This window comes from Giraffa tippelskirchi, chromosome 4 (genome assembly GCF_054371585.1).
Source record: "Giraffa tippelskirchi isolate mGirTip1 chromosome 4, T2T-mGirTip1v1.2.pri, whole genome shotgun sequence".
Classification (NCBI taxonomy): domain Eukaryota; kingdom Metazoa; phylum Chordata; class Mammalia; order Artiodactyla; family Giraffidae; genus Giraffa; species Giraffa tippelskirchi.
The window spans coordinates 205,311,319-205,328,283 of record NC_137278.1 but is presented as its reverse complement, the minus strand read 5'-3'; the positions used below and the strand labels follow the sequence as shown (position 1 = coordinate 205,328,283).

General features: G+C 42.9%; 2 protein-coding genes across 7 annotated transcripts in view; one reads left to right on the top strand and one right to left on the bottom strand.

Annotated features, from left to right (window-relative positions):
- The window catches only part of ACO2 (aconitase 2), a 67,026-nt gene that overhangs the window by 42,755 nt on the left and 7,306 nt on the right, over positions 1–16,965 (bottom strand). For 5 of the 6 annotated variants that reach the window (XM_081587663.1, XM_081587660.1, XM_081587661.1 and 2 more), the window contains exon 1: positions 5,191–5,255. The exons of the other annotated variant lie outside the window; for it this stretch is intronic. In XM_081587663.1, the coding sequence (XP_081443789.1) occupies positions 5,191–5,226 (36 nt within the window). In that variant the 5' untranslated portion in view covers positions 5,227–5,255. Of the gene's footprint in view, positions 1–5,190; positions 5,256–16,965 lie in introns of those variants that run through there. 6 annotated transcript variants of the gene reach the window in all.
- On the top strand, positions 5,723–15,144 carry PHF5A (PHD finger protein 5A). Its single transcript, XM_081587670.1, has 4 exons — positions 5,723–5,805; positions 6,230–6,253; positions 6,755–6,921; positions 14,573–15,144. Exons 1-4 carry the CDS (start codon positions 5,754–5,756, stop codon positions 14,660–14,662), a joined length of 333 nt encoding a protein of 110 aa, XP_081443796.1. The 5' UTR covers positions 5,723–5,753; the 3' UTR covers positions 14,663–15,144.

Here is a 16,965-nt window from a genome sequence, read left to right as displayed (position 1 = left end):
AGAAATCCCAAGACTCTTTTTAAACATATGAACTGAAGATAAATGCTGGGCAATGGAGGCTGCAGACCATCTTGAGGAGTGGAGACATAGACTAACTCTCACCAAGGGCCCATATACTCTGCGTCAGATTTCCCCCAAGTACTTTATACACACAGTCCCACTTACCACTCATGATCGCCCAGAGAGACAGAAGGTACAGTGTCCACTTTATAGATGAAGAAACTGAGGCCCTGGAACTTAACTATTTTTTCCAGGGCCACACAGCAACGTTGCTGCCTTTTCCTTTGACCCAAGCTTTGCATAATGAATCCAAGAAAAAATCATTTTCTCTGCCTTTTCAGATCCACTAAATAAAGAAGAGCTTCCATAGGTTCATTCTGGAACAATCTAAGGAAAAAAAAATCTGTCCTTTGTCTCAATATTAGAAAAAGTGTATTTATAAAATAACATTAGAAACTACTCACAAATTTCTATAGTGCGTTAGAGTTTAAAGAATCTTCCAAATATTACCAGGTCTTCAGGACCATTCTAAAAATGGACTGTAGTCCACCTGGTTCCTCTGTCCATAGAATTCTCCAGGCAAGAATACTGGAGTGGGTTGCTATTTCCTTCTCCCGGGGATCATCCTGACCCAAAGATCGAACCTGGGTCTCTTGCATTGCAGGCGGATTCTTTACCATCTGAACCACCAGAGAAGACCAAGTGTTTAAAGAGCTTTTCAAACATTACTAGGTCTTCAGGAGCCTTCTCAATTGGAGGGTAGCTATGAACTGTCCCATTTTGCAGATGTGTAACCAGAGAGCTACAGAGGGTTGAGACCTTGCTTGAAGCCACATGGTAAGAGTGTGTTAGAGGAAGTCTCCTAAGGTTCCCGATGTTCTATGTACTGCCTTTTTTCATTTTGATTTGTTTCTATTAAAAATTTTTTTTCCCTTCTGGTTTTATTGATATAATTGACATAGCTGTGTAAGTTTTAAGGTGTACAGTATAATGATTTTACTTACAGGATGAAATAATTACCACATTGTTTAGTGAATATCCGTCTATCTCATTTAGATACAAAATCAAATAAATGGAAAAATATCTTTTTTCCTTGTGAGTTTTTTCCTTCAAGAGTTCCTTGAGAACTCTTAGAATTTACTCTCTTGGCAACTTTCATATATAACATACAGCAGTATTAATTATATTTACCATGTACATTACATCCCTAGTACTCAGTTTTAACTATAAAACTTTGTACCTTTTGACAAATTTCATCCAATTCCCCCCTGCCCCCCCAACACAACCTCCCTGCAGCCCCTCCCCTTCTTCATGCTGAGGGGCCCAGAGCCCACCACTGCCTTCCAAACCATGAGATGGGAAAACAAGGGGTGTCAAAGAACACCAAGGCCAATGAAGACAAGACTGCTCAAGCAGCAGTACTCATACAGCCTGAATGATCCTTCTTGATTATAAATCAAATCCTGTCACTTCACCATTTAAAACCTTCCAGTGGATTTTCATTACACTTGGAGTAAAACCCAATTTCCTTACCAGATCCAACAGGACCCTGGCTCCTGCCACTTGCTCAGACCTTCCTCGCATCACCTCAGCCACACTGGCCTTATTTCTTATCCTCAGACCCATCTCAGGTGCTTTGCACATACTGCTCCTTCCCCTTCTACTTTGGGCCCTTCCCAAAATGCTGAAGGGCTGCCTTCTTATCATTTAAGTATCAGCTCAAATGCTATCTCTTCTGAGAAGCCTTCCCCAACCACTCCAGTCAAAAGCTATGCCACATCCTCACTTCTACTCTCTCGACCACACTATCCTGTATCTTCATTGGCTTACTTCACAGCTACATTTTCTTGTCCACTTGTTTGTCTCCCCAGAACTACAATACAAGCTCCACTATTCCTGTTCATTATTACTCTCTCAGCGTCTAGAATAGAGATAGGCACGTAGTAAGCATTCAATAAACATTTTACGAACAGGCTGTTCAAAAGGCAATGGTGTGCTCCCCTCACCCTCAAGATGGTGATTCTACTCCCTCTGTCCAAATTTCAGGTTGGAAGTTTATTTACTCATCTGTTCATTCATTCACTCAATTCAAATCAACAACTAACTACTGGTCACCTGAGAAGGTACCACAGTGAATAGGGAACCAGAATGATATCTCCCAATTCAAAGCAAGATTTTTTTTTTAACGTGGCACTTTACAGAGGCACTTTTAACATCTGCAAATGTGTCAGACTTCTTTGTAATTAACACTCTTCAGATTTACATGCATGAAGTTACATGACTTCTGCAAGGTCACATGGTAAGAACTCAGCATCCCAGTATCTCATGGCAAAACCAAAGACCTAAAATGTATCTGGAAGTGCCCTACCCCTTTTATTTTCTATCCATGGTCATTTACACAAAAGTTAATTTTAAAAACTGGAGAGTAAATATGGCTTTTCAAAAATTTCACCTCCATTTTCTTCACTTTATTTCTATCTTTCTACCTGCTAGCAGGTATCAAACAATACAACAATTTATGGAGCACTGTTCTCTGGTTATGGACTATTAATGGTACCCAAGTTGACAGGCTGAGTCTTGATGCCAAAGGGAAGCAGTGGTATGGTGCAGGTGCTGAGACCTCAGGCTTGTGAGTCAGAAAGCACCAGATTCAAACCACATCCACTAACAACTAGTGATAAGGCCTTAGACAAGTTTATTTTAATTTAATGAACAAACACTTATATAGCTCTTTTAGATGCAAGCAGGGTTCTAAGTACTTTGCAACTATGATTATTAGATAAATCAGATATACTATTTATCCGTATCTTACAGGTGAGGAAACAGGCACAGAGAGGTGAAGTAACTTGCCCAAAGCCACAGCTAGCGAGTATTAGAGTCAGCATTAAAGTAAGACAGTGGGATGCCAGAATCTATGCTAAGACAGGGCTAATAAATCTGTGATATCTCACAGGGTCATGTGAGGCTACTGCCGCACAGTTAAGTTAAACATTAGCTGCTCTTAGTGGTAGTAGTAATTGCCATCACCTTTGGTCCAGTCAAGGTTCAATCAAGGTCTGTCCAAAATACTTCAGCTGAGAAAGAGCTTCAAGATCCTCTGCAGTAGAATATGTTAGAATAGAGTGGAAGTTCCATGAGAACAGGAATTGTCTGCTCTTACTGCTTCTCGTTGTATCCGGAGAAAGCAGAGGGTACTCAGTTAATATGTGGTAAATAAACTGAATGCATGGACAGGGTTCTGTATACACGACAACTAAGGTAGTACCATCACTTCTCAAATGTAGCTAAACATGAAAGAGGTAAATTTACAAAGTCTTTAGATGACAGTGGAAGCTGGCCATTACTTAAGACAGCCTGGCTATTAGCAGACAGTGTGGTATAATGCTGTTCATTCATCTTAGCTAAATGCAGAAACAAGGAGACCCAGGCTCTCAAGGTCTTGGAGTGTCTATCTGTAAAAGAGGAAGTTGGACGACATGATGATCATAAACAAATATATTCTTTCTCATCACTTTGTAACAATCATTATAACAATATGAATGGAAGCTGATCACCAAGTACTCAATAAACGTTTGCCAATGAATATAATCTCCAAATGACAGATGAAGAAACTGGGATTCAGTTTCAAAGTTCAAGGTCACTTGGATGGGTTAGCGTGTGGGTTAACATGGAAGAGTCTAGCTCTCTTCCTATGTGTGTCTAATGCTCATGCTTTCCAAGATTCTTTTTCAGTTAAAAAATACTGTGATATCAGTTCTCTCTTCCAAGCTCAATAAATCTGTAATAATTTACCTTATCAAATAACCTTGTATAACTTCACTAGATCATGTGACAGCAGGATCAAGAAACAACTATTCCACATTGTTAACCTGGAGAATCAAAGCATCTAAAGAGATAATTAGGCCAAATCCCCTGTTTCTGCCCAGAACTGAGAGACCATAAGTATAAATAAGATAAATGATAACTTCACTTTAAATGGTTTAAATTTAAGCAATGTGACTTAATAACTAACTTCTGGTAACACAAAACTTTTTGATGGTACAGTACATCTTCTTCAAACCTGTAAGCACAGTTGGCTACTTGATCCAAAGTAGATGCGCAAAGTTAAATGTAAAAAGTTGCATAGAATGTCCACAAATGTTTGCTTACTTTATTTTTATTAAAATACAGGCTTGACGTTGAACCTTTGTGTATAACAACACCCTAGGATTGTCAAGTTAGGAGTGAAAAAGCCATCTGGCAGTCACAGCCAATTTTCTAGACAGTTCATAACAGGACTGTCAAGGTCAAACTGTTGATTCTTTTGCCTTCCCATCTAGTAACTGAAAAGCAACGAATGTGAGCTCAAAGTACTCCATTCTGGTACTCTCACAAATACAAATGTCAGCTTCAGGATCACACTCTGGCTCAAAAAGTTCTGAGGACGGGCTGACATGAACAAAGAGAACAGCGGGGTAGTAGGGCATATGCTAAGGCCACAGCACTTGGGTAACACTCAGAGACAGCAGGAACTTTTACCTAGCAGTTTCATCACCTATCAAATGAGAATAATCATCCTACCAAATGATCATATGAATTAAGTGATATGATGAGGAATTGTCTTGCAAGCTGTGCAAAGGTGAGAGACTACTATTATCATTACTAATTACTATGGCTGGGGACGGAAGGTCCTCTCGAATTCTTGACTGTCTGTTCTGCAGGATGGAATAGATTATAGTTTTTTCCTCCAGACTTCGGGTTTGACAACGATTGATGCACTTGGCTAGCAAGTCTCCGCTGCTGAGAGATGAGAAGTGAGGCCTTCGGGTTCTGGGCCTAGCGGGCTCAACAACCACCGCGCCCCCCCAGTCACCTTGTCCTCACCTTGAGGAACAGAAAACGAAACCCTATGGGGGAGAAAGTGAGGTCCACGAAAACAATAAAGAGGTGCCTCCACTCTTCACCTGGCCGCCGCTTCTTAGACCCAAGCTTCCAACTGGGCGGGGACAGAGCAGAGAGAGCTGACAGAGCCAGGGACGCCTTGACCTCGGGCGCCGGAGGAGCAAGCGTAGGTGCTGGGCCCGCGACAGGGACAGGTACACGAAAAGCCGGCCGGAGGTTGGGCCTGCCTCGTCTTGCCTCGCCCACAGCCGCAAGCACAGGAGGAGGCACCCCGCCCCCGCGAACCCAGAGGGCCCTCAGTTTGCTCACCTGCAGTCGGGACACCAGTAGGCTGTAAGGCGCCATTTTGTGCACTGACAAAGATGAGGTCGCTTGAAAGTGACGTACCACTCAGAGTATTTAAAGCCTTCGGGCTGGGGGCGTGGCCTGAAGAGAAACTCGACCTCGTGGAGGCCGGGCCTCCGCCAAGGCGCCTACTCCTGCGAGTGCCTTGGGCGGAGCTCCCGTGTGAGGACTCGAAAGGGGAGAGGACAAAACTACATAAAAACACTTAAGGAAGTAAATGCCGGGCACAGAGATGTCTTAATGAAGTGAAAATTTCACCTTTTCACTTTGCAGTTTGCCTCTTCCATTCAAGTGCTGGAAAAGGCTGTGATTTTTTTTTTTTTAACAACTTTCATGCACCTGCCAGGACCTGGCCCCCGTTAGGACGGAAACTTGGCTTTGGAATTTAATCTCGCGAGAACCAGCGGGGCTTGGTGCAAAGAGTATAAACGCTGATGGAGCCAATCACGGCGACCAAGAGGCAGGAGCAACGGAGGTTAAAGGTCGGACGGAAGTTCTCTAAGCTTCCGGTGGCTTGAGAGGGCGCTATGGCTAAACATCACCCGGACTTGATCTTTTGCCGCAAGCAGGCTGGTGTTGGTGAGGCAGCCTTCTGCCCCCGGCTGTCTGGGTGGGAATAGTATTAGGACCTGAGAAGTCCGGGGTTCCCGTCACTTGCTTAGGGTCTTGCCCGGGAGGCGCCACGTTTCCCGCCTCTCAGTTGAAAGTGTAGGAGCGTGCGGGTTTGCGGTCATCTCTGATGAAAAGAGGGCGGGGGCTCGCGTGCTGGGAGCCGGAGGCAGGCTGCCGGAATGGGGTTGGGAGAAATTCTCAGTTTGCACAGGACCTGTGAGGAGGCTGTGAATTTGGTTCGGATTGAAGTTTAAGGGGATAAGATGGATAGATCCCCTCAGGGCTCACTGTAGACCCTGCTCCTGTTCCCACCGCAAGCTCGAGGATGTTTGTCCCCTCTTCGTCAAAACTTTAATCCTAATTGTGCTCTTTACCGTCTTTTATCTTGCAGCCATTGGAAGACTGTGTGAAAAGTGTGAGTGGAACACGCCTCCCCAAAGAGCCCACCTGGCCCACTCAGTTTCTGTAGAGCAAGCAAACGGGCATTTTCAGCGGTGGCACTAAGAGGGCTTTGAGTAGACGTGACCCGAAGAATGTCAGCACAGTGCCAGGCTACAACTAAAGGCCACCACCCTCACTCCAGCTTGCACGTTTTAGACACTAGGTTTTGAGAGAATCTTTGGCTTTGGACCAGAAGTAGCATGACCCCATCCCTGACATACTCAGCGTTCTGCTAATTAATTTATATAGACGTATCTACCAGGTGCTTCTCTAAGCACTTTACCCAGTAGCTGGTTAACTTTTCCTGTGTGTTGTAGAGATTGAGATGGACACGAGGTAAGTCAGGTTTTGTGATGCCAAAGTAGAGGGTCCTCAAGCCACTGTTAGGAGACTGGTGTAGTCCCCATAGCAGGAGGAGGGCAGAGGACTTGAGGTACTTGCACGTGGGTGTAACTGCATTCTCTCCTCCTCATAGGTGATGGCAAGTGTGTGATCTGTGACTCCTATGTGCGTCCTTGCACCCTGGTGCGCATATGCGACGAGTGTAACTATGGCTCTTACCAGGGACGCTGTGTGATCTGTGGAGGCCCTGGAGTTTCAGATGCCTATTATTGTAAGGAATGCACCATCCAGGAGAAAGATGTGAGTATATATAGGAAGCTTTTCATCTGATCTTCCCTTGTGTTTAGTAATACTTTGCCATCCACAGAAAACTGTATGGTCTGTAGATGAGTATGTTTGTTTAGTCATCTAAGGTATAATTTCTTCAACATCTGTGAGCCAAACTGGGTGTAGCCCAACAAAAGGCAGTTATTTTATATCAAGGACAAAAGTGCAAGAGAAGCAAATTTTGGTCAACACTGGCAATTTGGAAAGCCCTCTATTCCTTTGATGTCTCTCTCATTTTTATTCACAAACAATATCTTTTTTTTTTTTTTTTTTTTTACTGTGCCACATAGCTTACAGGATCTTGAACCCTGGCCACTGCAGTGAAAACCCAGAATCCTAACCTTTAGGCCATCAGGAAACTCCCAATATTCTGCATTTTTTTAAGTCCTAGCATGGTGCATGGTGTATAATAGCCATTCAGTAATTCTCTTTATTATCATTAAGGACTGTTCAGGTGGATGTGTTGACGTCTGAATTTGGGACTATTCAAGTTGATTTCAGCTCTGAGTAGCTAGAGGATTCTTTTGCTTTGATTTTTCAGAATTGCTTGGGATTCTGCTTGTGACATTTTTGCCCCTTAACATTGTATGCTGGCAATGGCAAGTTATTCAACTCCTTGAGCCAGTTCCCAGGATACAGTAGAGAGCTATAGATCTGTACCAAAAACAGGCTTCTTGGAGGAGGGGAGGACAACTCATGAATCACCTTTTATTCTTCTTATGACAATAAAACAAAGTGTGATACAGTACCAATAGGCTAATATGAGGTATCTGGTTACCTAATCTAGCATAAGACATAAGGCAAAAAAAAAATAAAAAATTCTTTGGCCATGCTGGGCAGCTTTGGGGATCTTAGTTCCCAACCAGGGATGGAACCCAGGCCCCCTGCAGTGGGAATGCAGAATCCTAACCACTGAACTGCCAGCGAATTGCCAAAAGATAAATAATTCTTTATATGTTCTTTTACAAATAGTAGATAATTAAATATATATATATATATATATATATATATATATATATGGCTTCCCTGGTTGCTCAGATGGTAAAGAATCTGCCTGCAATGTGAGAGACTCAGGTTCATCATAGTTCAGCCCCTGAGTCAGGAAGACCCCCCTTCTATATAGATGTTATCTCCCTTATTCAATAGCTTTGTTAATTAGGGGTTATTATTATCCCCATTTTACAGCCTCTCTCCCAGCTAATAAGTGGCAAGTCCAAGCTTTCTGACTAAACCTCATGGTGTCCTTTCATAAGTCTGTGATGTGCCTATGTTGAAGAGAAACGATTCAGCCACCTCAGAATCTTTGCAGTTAGATTTTGCCTATCTCTAATAAGTGGGACATATTAGAGCAGATAAACCTATTTCTTACACTGTTAAAGTCTTCTGTTATTTAGGGAGATGAGAACGGTCATAGATAAAGTACCAGAAACATAATTTCAGTTGGTGATTTGAACATTCTCTCTCTTTTGGGGGGCTGCTCTGGTTCTTGTGCACAGGGTTAGTTGCTCCAAGGCAAGCAACTAACCAAGGATCCCTGATCAAGGATCAAATCCATGTCCCCTGCATTGCAAAGTAGATTTTTAAACACTGGGCCACCAGGGAAGTCCCCGATGTGAACATTCTTTTATCCTAAACTCTGATTTGCATTTATCTTTGACTATCAAATCATACCCTGCTCAATCTGACCCACCAGCTAGGTTATTCTCCCGATAGAGAACGAACTTTGGTTTTTGTATTTGTCTCCCTTTTTCTCTAGCCCTTGGTATGTTGCTGCTGTTTAGTTTGCTAAGTTGTGTCTAACTCTTTTGCCACCCCATAGATTGTAGCCCCACCACCAGGCTCCTCTGTCCATAGGATTTCCCAGGCAAGAATACTGAAGTGGTTGCCATTTCCTTCTCCAGAGGATCTTCCTGAGCCAGGGATTGAACCTAGGTCTCCTGCTTGACAGGCAGATTCTTTTTACCCCTGAGCCACTTGGGAAGCCCCAGCTCTTGGTATAATCCTGGCATATATTGTAAGTCTGGTACACATTTTTGTGCTACTCCTGTAAATCATCTGTAGGAGCTCCCCCTAGAGAGTGTCTTGTACACAGTAGGTGTTGGGTGATTATTGTCTATACCATGGTGAGACAATATCAGTGAAAAAAAGTACAAGCAGGTCTTTAACTAACTAAAACTAGCCAAAGAGTCTATTAAGGACGACATTTTCTTGAACTTTTCCATAGCTAGAGTTCTTATCTGATACGCTTACAACCAGAGAGTGCTTAATAAAGGTTAATTGTTGTCTGATTCGTCTGCATGTGGCGTGTGACTTGATCTCTCTGGATCCTTGTGCCTCATTCTAGATGTCACCACTTCCCTTATTTCACATTGTACAGGAATGTTCTGAGGATATTTGAGATGGGATCTAGCTCGCGTTTACTCAACAATAGTTTCCAAGGAACACAAAACAGCCCAGTGACATGATCCAGCCTCTCAGCCTTACAGATCATGGTGTAGATTAAGTGCCCAAGACTTTCATATACACAAATATTCCTACAGCCAAAGCAACGCCTCTTATTATTCTCTTCCAGCAACTTCCATAATTTATAAGAGAATTAGCCCAGTAAGCCAAGTTAGGTGTTCTCTATAGTATTTTCAAAGCCTCAAGAATACACAGGGGTCAGGGACAATATCTGTGGGCACTGCTGCCAGAGGACCAATGTGTAGTTTCTTATAATGTAGCATCTTATTGATCTCCCTTCACCCTCGACTCCTTTTACTTAACCATTTTCCTCAACTCTCCCAACCAGATAACAAGAAAAATAGCAACTAGTATTTTTGGAGCTCTTGCTGCATGCCAGGTACTGTGCTGGTCATTCTTGTCTAAAAGTTGTGCATGATACAGATGAGGAAATGAATAGCTTAAAGGCAGGTTTGGCCCAAGGTCACATGATGAATAAATGGCAGATATGGGATTAGAACCCAGGTCTCTGTAACTCTTTCTCAGCCTTTTTTTTTTTTTTTTTTGGTGGTGGTTTTTCATTATTGCCCTTCCACTAAAGGAGAAAGGTTAAAATCCAAATTAAATTTTCTTGGGAATTCCCTAGTGGTCCAGTGGTTAGGACTTTGTGCTGCCACTGTAGGGGACACAGATTTGATCTCTGGTTGAGGAACTAAGATCTTGAATGCCAAAAAACTTTATTTACATTTTCTCCACAACAAGAGGAATTAAAGTTGGATAAGATTTTGTTGGGTAAGATCACAAACCACTGTAATGTCAAAGATGTTTTCATCCTTATTGAAGATGCATCATCTAACTCAAAGCACTCACCCTAAACACTCATCGTATTTCTCTTCTCAAGGTGGTTAAGGATGCGCCTCTATGTCTCATGCTACATCTACCATTCTCTTCTCCCCATTTAAGTAAACAGCAGAGCAGTTAGATATACAGAAAAGATACTTGATATTTTTCAAAGGTAATACACAAGTTTACCCTTCTCTGCAACTTCCTAAACCTTGTGAAAGTTTTGGGGTTTGCCTCCAGGAAGCTTTGTTAACAAAAAACACAGGAGGTAGAAAGCCCAAGTTCAGGTCTTGGCTTTGCTACTAAGATATTGTGTGTGGCTTTGAGGAAATCTCACCCTGACCCCCAGCCGGCAAAGCGTAGTAGTAATCCCTTTTACCTCCTAGATACATTTACTGAGAGCTAAAAGTTTCTAGTAGAAAATGTGATGCCCTTGTTAAGGTCTCAAACCAGTATACAGTCTGGTTTTTACATTGTAGGTATTCATTAAATAGTTGCTGGAAGAGTCAGTGGTTCATCTTCTAGTTTCTGTTAATCAAGCAGGTCTTGCCTGCTGTTGGTAATTCTTTGCTACTGATTATAAGAAATGGATATATGGACCCATTTTCTGTAATCCTGTTTTTCTGATCTCAAAATTTGTAAATTGCCTTTTCCTGCAGTTTGGTTCTATACACATTTCCCCATGGTATGTTATATTTTGGTACATGATCAGTGTTGGTTTTTTAAGTATTACTTTCAAGTCCTGGATTTTCACCAGGTCCAGGTCCAGGGTAATTTTTGTAGCTTGCTTTTGTGCCATAGAAATGGACTTGACGTTCAGCCCACCTCAGGAAGGAAATCATAGGCATTGGTTCACCTTGGTGGTTGGTAATGGAGCCCACCTTAGGCTTCTCCTGGGGATGTTTCAGGGGCTTCTCAGGTGGCACTAATGGTAAAGAACCTGCCTGCCTATGCAGGAGACATAAGAGAGTTCAATCCATGGGTCTGAAAGATCCCCCGGAGGAGGGCCCCAGCAACCTACTCTAGTATTCTTGCCTGGAGAATCCCATGGAGAGAGGAGCCTGGCAGGCTACAGTCCATGGGGTCACATAGAATTGGACACAACTGAACTGACCTAGCTGGAAAAGGCAATGGCACGCCACTCCAGTGCTCTTGCCTGGAAAATCCCATGGACGGAGGATTTTCCGTCCATGGGGTCGCTGAGAGTCGGACACGACTGAGCGACTTCACTTTCACTTTTCACTTTCCTGAACTGGAAAAGGAAATGGCAACCCACTCCAGTGTTCTTGCCTGGAGAATCCCAGGGATGGGGGAGCCTGGTGGGCTTCCGTCTGTGGGGTCGCATAGAGTCGGACATGACTGGGACTGAAGTGACTTAGCAGCAGCAGCAGAACTGACCTAGCATGCACACACGGGGATGTTTTAATGGACATATTTAGTATAATGGAAAGAAGCACTTGGCAGTCAAGTGTCTACTTTTTTGTGTGTGAAATTTTAGAAATTAAGTGGCCATGCAACATGTACATTCAATTCAAGCTGTAGCTGCCTAAAATAAAAGCTCCCTATGCTCAGAATGGGGAAATCTGTTACCCTCTGGGAGGACTGAGAAAGGCTGAAATTTGTATTCAGGCATACAGTTGCTAAAAGAGCTACTGGCACCAGGCAGACATTTGCAGGTTGTTTTTAATATACTCCCTAGCTCAGCTCACAAATACTCTCTGTACCATCCTTCGAGGTTTTCTTAAACATCTTCATTTTCATGGTCTCCATTCACAGGCACATTCCCAAAAGCCAGCCAGTGCACACATCTTCACTTCTCACAGTATTGTTAGAATTTGGGAACAACCACTAGACCCACAGGATATGTAGAAAATAAAAACAGGAGTTTAGGCAAGAAAATAGGAAATTTATAAGTCAGTGAGAGAAAATGCCATAAAAGCCAAAAAGCTAGTAATCTAAAACATTGGCTTTCTGATGTTTTTCTCAACTTTTTAATATGTGGAATCCTATCTTCAAAAAGTATCTCATACAGAAGCCATATGTGTGGGTGTGTTAGGTTGGACTATTATGAAATTGCTGCTATTTGTTTTTGGCAATTTCTTATAATTTATTAAAGGCTGGCTATATGCCAGGTATTGTTCTAAGTAGATTTATTGATTAACTCTGTAAGGTAGGTTCTACCATTGTAGTAATTTAATAATATGACTAAAAAGAAACACAAAGAGGGTAATAACTTCTCAGAATTCAGGTGGCCTGTCTCCAGAGCCTACAGTCTTAATGTGAGTGAGAACAGAGCTGCACAGATCGGGGGAGGAGTCCTGCAGTCACCTGGCACCTCTCAGGACTCTCTAGGGCTCTATAAATACAGTTTGTAAACATTGACCTGATCAGTCATCTTGTTTTATAGCTGGATATGAATTCAGACAGAAGTGGTTTGCCCAGTCATGCAAGTCAGTGAGGCGTAGTAAACCTGAACAGGCTGTCATCATACCACAAAATTTCATAGCATCCCTAAAGGGCTTAGAGCACTGTCGTGGCTAATAGCAGGCTATCTTGGGTCAGGAGAGGCAGTTCTTCTGACATTTGTACCAAGACTCCCAGTACAGATTACATGGCTTACTTGACTTCACCTAGCACCTAGTATTGGTGGGGCTGGTCTCCCCACAGCCTGGCTCCCTCAGCGCACTGAGCTCCACAGACGGTAGTTCTCAATGTAACACGTGGTACTGGATTGATCACAAAGTTCCTTCAGGTTTTTCCTTTTTTTTTTGGCTGTGCTGGGTCTTCACTGCTGTGCACAGGCTGTCTCTCATTGCAGCAAGTGGGGCCTACTTTTTGTTGTGGTGCATGGGCTTTTCATTGCAGTGGCTTCTCTTGTTGCAGAGCACAGGCTCTAGGTGCGTGGGATCAGTAGTAGTGGTACAGGGGCTTAGTTCCCACCCAGCATGTGGGTTCTTCCCAGATCAGGGGTCAAACCGGTGTCTGCTGCATTGCAAGGTGGGCTCTTAACCACTGGAAGAGCCACTTAACCATGTGGCTTTTAACCACAAGGTGGGCACTTCCCCACCAGGGAAGCCCCTCAGTAACATCTTTGCAGAAAAACCTGAAGGAACTTTTTGGCCAACCAATACATGTTTTCTAGAAAATAATGAAATGTTAGTGATGGCTTTGTGTCTTTTCAGAGACTTTTTTACAGTGTTACTATCAGTCCCCCAAAAGAGAAATCAGCTGAATTAGAAATAAGATGTCTGAGGACTGGACTCATTCATTCATTCATTCCATAGCCCAACGTCAAGCAACTACCTTTGACATGGATGTTTACTAAAATCATCAGATCTAGGAAGGCTTCTTCCAGTAGCAATTCCCCCAGTTTTCCTCCCATCATCTCAAATCAACTGATGGAGCCATCATCCCTGCAACACACAGTTTCCCCGGGGCTTCACTGAAACCACTCAAGCTCACAAAATGGCCAGGGGAGCCTGACATTACAAATCAGAGTATGGACTGTCAACAGTGATCTCTGGCACAGGAGCACTCTTCTCCCAAGACCATGTGTCAAATTAAGTGAATTAATAAGAACACATCAAACTCAGTATTCTCTTATAATACTTAAAATATAAGGCACTATTTCCTAAAGTCTTTAGTTTTTTTCCCTTGGTATTCTCTTTCTTGGGATAGTGAAAGAAAGCTAAAGAGCTTGATCTGTAGATAATTATTACCATTTCCTATCTCTCACTTGGAGAAAATCCTTTGAACGCCTTAAAGAGTTTTATTTATTTTGGGGGCCACACATCATGTCGGATCTTTGTTCCCCAACCAGTGATCAAACCCATGCTCGATTCATTGGAAGCACAGAGTCTTAACCATTGGACCATCAGGGAAGTTCACCTTAAAAGAGTTTTAGATTTTGCCTCCACTGTATCATATTAGCAACAGAAGTGGGCTAAGAATCCAGCATTCTAAGTGCAGGCCACTGGATAGATGGCAAATTCTAGGTGCTTAATACTTGATTGATCAAATAGGATAACCGAACTGGTAAGATGAATGGCTAAACCATTAATCCAAAAGTTATTTTTATCTTAGTGTGGAAGTCACTCAGTCGCATCTGACTCTTTGCAGCCCCATGGACTATACAGTCCATGGAATTCTCCAGGCCAGAATATTGGAGTGGGAGCCTTGCCCTTCTCCAGAGGATCTTTCCAAGTCAGGGATCGAACCCAGGCCTCCTGCATTGCAGGCAGATTCTTTACCAGCTGAGCCACAAGGGAAGCCCAAATTTTTATCTTAGATTCCTTTCAATTCAAGCTCAGAGACTTTTAACAACTTTTCTGTTTTCCAGAGAGATGGTTGCCCAAAGATTGTAAATTTGGGAAGCTCTAAGACAGATCTCTTCTATGAACGCAAAAAATATGGCTTCAAGAAGAGGTGATTGGTGGGCTGCCTCTTCCTCCCCCCCCATCAAACTGCTGCAGCTGCCAAAAGAAATGCCTACTACTGCCAGCAGAAAGGAAGTGGAGCACAGAGCGTCACCTGAATTGCCTGTTAGTACAGGGCACCTTCCCACTGTTCGCTCTCTTCTCACCTGGACCTGGTAGGAACGGAAGAAAGATTCTTCGCAGAGCACTCTGGCAGACTATATCAGAAAAATTGATAGATTAGTTCATGGTATTCCTTAAATTCAAGAAGCAAGGATGTGTTATCCACATCAAGAATTTCTGTACACCAAAACCTTCTAAAACAGAAATAATATGTCATTTCCGTCTTCTATTTGTGGAGTTGACTGTGAAGCTACCTGCAGTGAAAATCGTGTTCTTACAGAATATCTGATGGCAGTTGTCCTTGATGAAATATCTGCAGTGTGTGGGGGGCCAGCAGAACAATAAATGCGGGCATTTCATCTTGTAACCTTTACCAGGTAGTGCTGGTTGATGTTATTTTTCTTCTAAAAAATTTGAAACCCTTTCTCTTGCTGTTATATTAATAAAGTAGGTGTTTACTTTCTGGTAGTCAGCCCCTTCCCAATTTAATTTTAACTCTAGGAATTTTAGTCACCCAGAAATTTGTGATTCAAAATAGAGGTATTGGGATTAACTAAGCACCTTGTTCTCTTACTACTGTAATTCAAAACCAACCACTCATGCCTTTTATGATAAGTAAACCAAAGTTATTTTTAGAAACATCACTTTTTCCTTCCTACCCAACTTGAATTTTGAACTGAAGAGGTGGCTTCCAATAATGGTAAAGGGAGTGAGACAAAATGTGTTCAAATCAATGAGTTAGGAGAACTGAACTTGGTTGACTTTTTTTCAAGTGCATATATATACTTACATTAAGGATATAAGGGAGGGACCTCCCTGGTGGTCCAGTGTTTAAGCAGTTCCAGTGCAGGGGGTATGGGTTCAATTCCTGGTCAGGGAAATAAGATTCCACATGCCTTGCTGCTGCTGCTGCTAAGTCGCTTCAGTTGTGTCTGACTCTCTGCGACCCCATAGACAGCAGCCCACCAGGCTCCCCTGTCCCTGGGATTCTCAAGGCAAGAACACTGGGTTGCCATTTCCTTCTCCAGTCCAGGAAAGTGAAAAGTGAAAGTGAAGTCACTCAGTCGTGTCCAACTCCTGGCGACCCCATGGACTGCAGCCTACCAGACTCCTCCGTCCATGGGATTTTCCAGGCAAGAGTACTGGAGTGGGTTGCCATTGCCTTCTCCAAACATGCCATGAGGTGCGGCCAAAAAAAATAATAGGATGTGAAGGGATGTGTGATTTACATAAAATCAACTTTAGATGTATCCTACCCTAACTCAACCATCTGTACTTTTTGTCTGCTAAAGGCAATAAGCAAGTTATCCGGAGGAGGCATGTTCATAATTGGAGACTTCCAGTCAAGTAAGCCTTTAAGACCATGAATTTGAAAGAGCTTGTGAGTCCTGCAGGATCCAGGGACCTGGCCTAAGGTCACATTGCAACTTAGTGGCAGAGCCAAAGAGATGAATCTTCTGACCTCTGTGGTAGTTTTGTCTTGAATTGATACTTGCTTATTTGTGATGTATTGAATGTCCAAAACAGAAGTAAGATAATTCTGCCTTCAAAGAATTTAGTGATTGAGCTTAACAGAAACAGCTCAGTGCAACTCAGGGGCTGCACAAAGCAAGGGCCTAGCGAGAGGCACCTCATGAAGGCTAGAAGAAGATCATAACCATAGGACTGCCATGAGGGCTCCTTTCAGTTCCTCAAACTGCTGCTTTCCCTCCTGCCTCGGTGCTTTTTACCTGTAAAGCTCTGTTCTGCCTATGCTCAGCTACCTCCTACTCATCCTTCAGACCTTAGTTAAGTATTTCCTTAAAGATGCCTCATTCAACACCCAATCCAAGTCTCTCTTGTCATACTCCCACATATCACCATAAGCATTTTGTTTCTAGCATTTGGTAATATTGACTATCATCTATAAGGTTCCATGATGGCAGGAAACAAGTCTGTTGTGCCCAGCATGTAGCAGGTACTCAGTGTTGAATGAGTAATTGGAAGTCACAGAAACCAGGTAATAAACTGGGCTTTGAAGGCCACATTGGAACCTCCCAGCAGAGGGGATGGGGTCTGCTGATAACGGACATTTTTGTGGGAGAAACGGTTTGGACAAGGTGATGTGTTTGGGGAGCTCTGAGCAGTTTTAAAGCATCATGTGAGGGTTATGGTATATCAAAAGTTGTAGAGACCAGATAATCTTCAGATTATA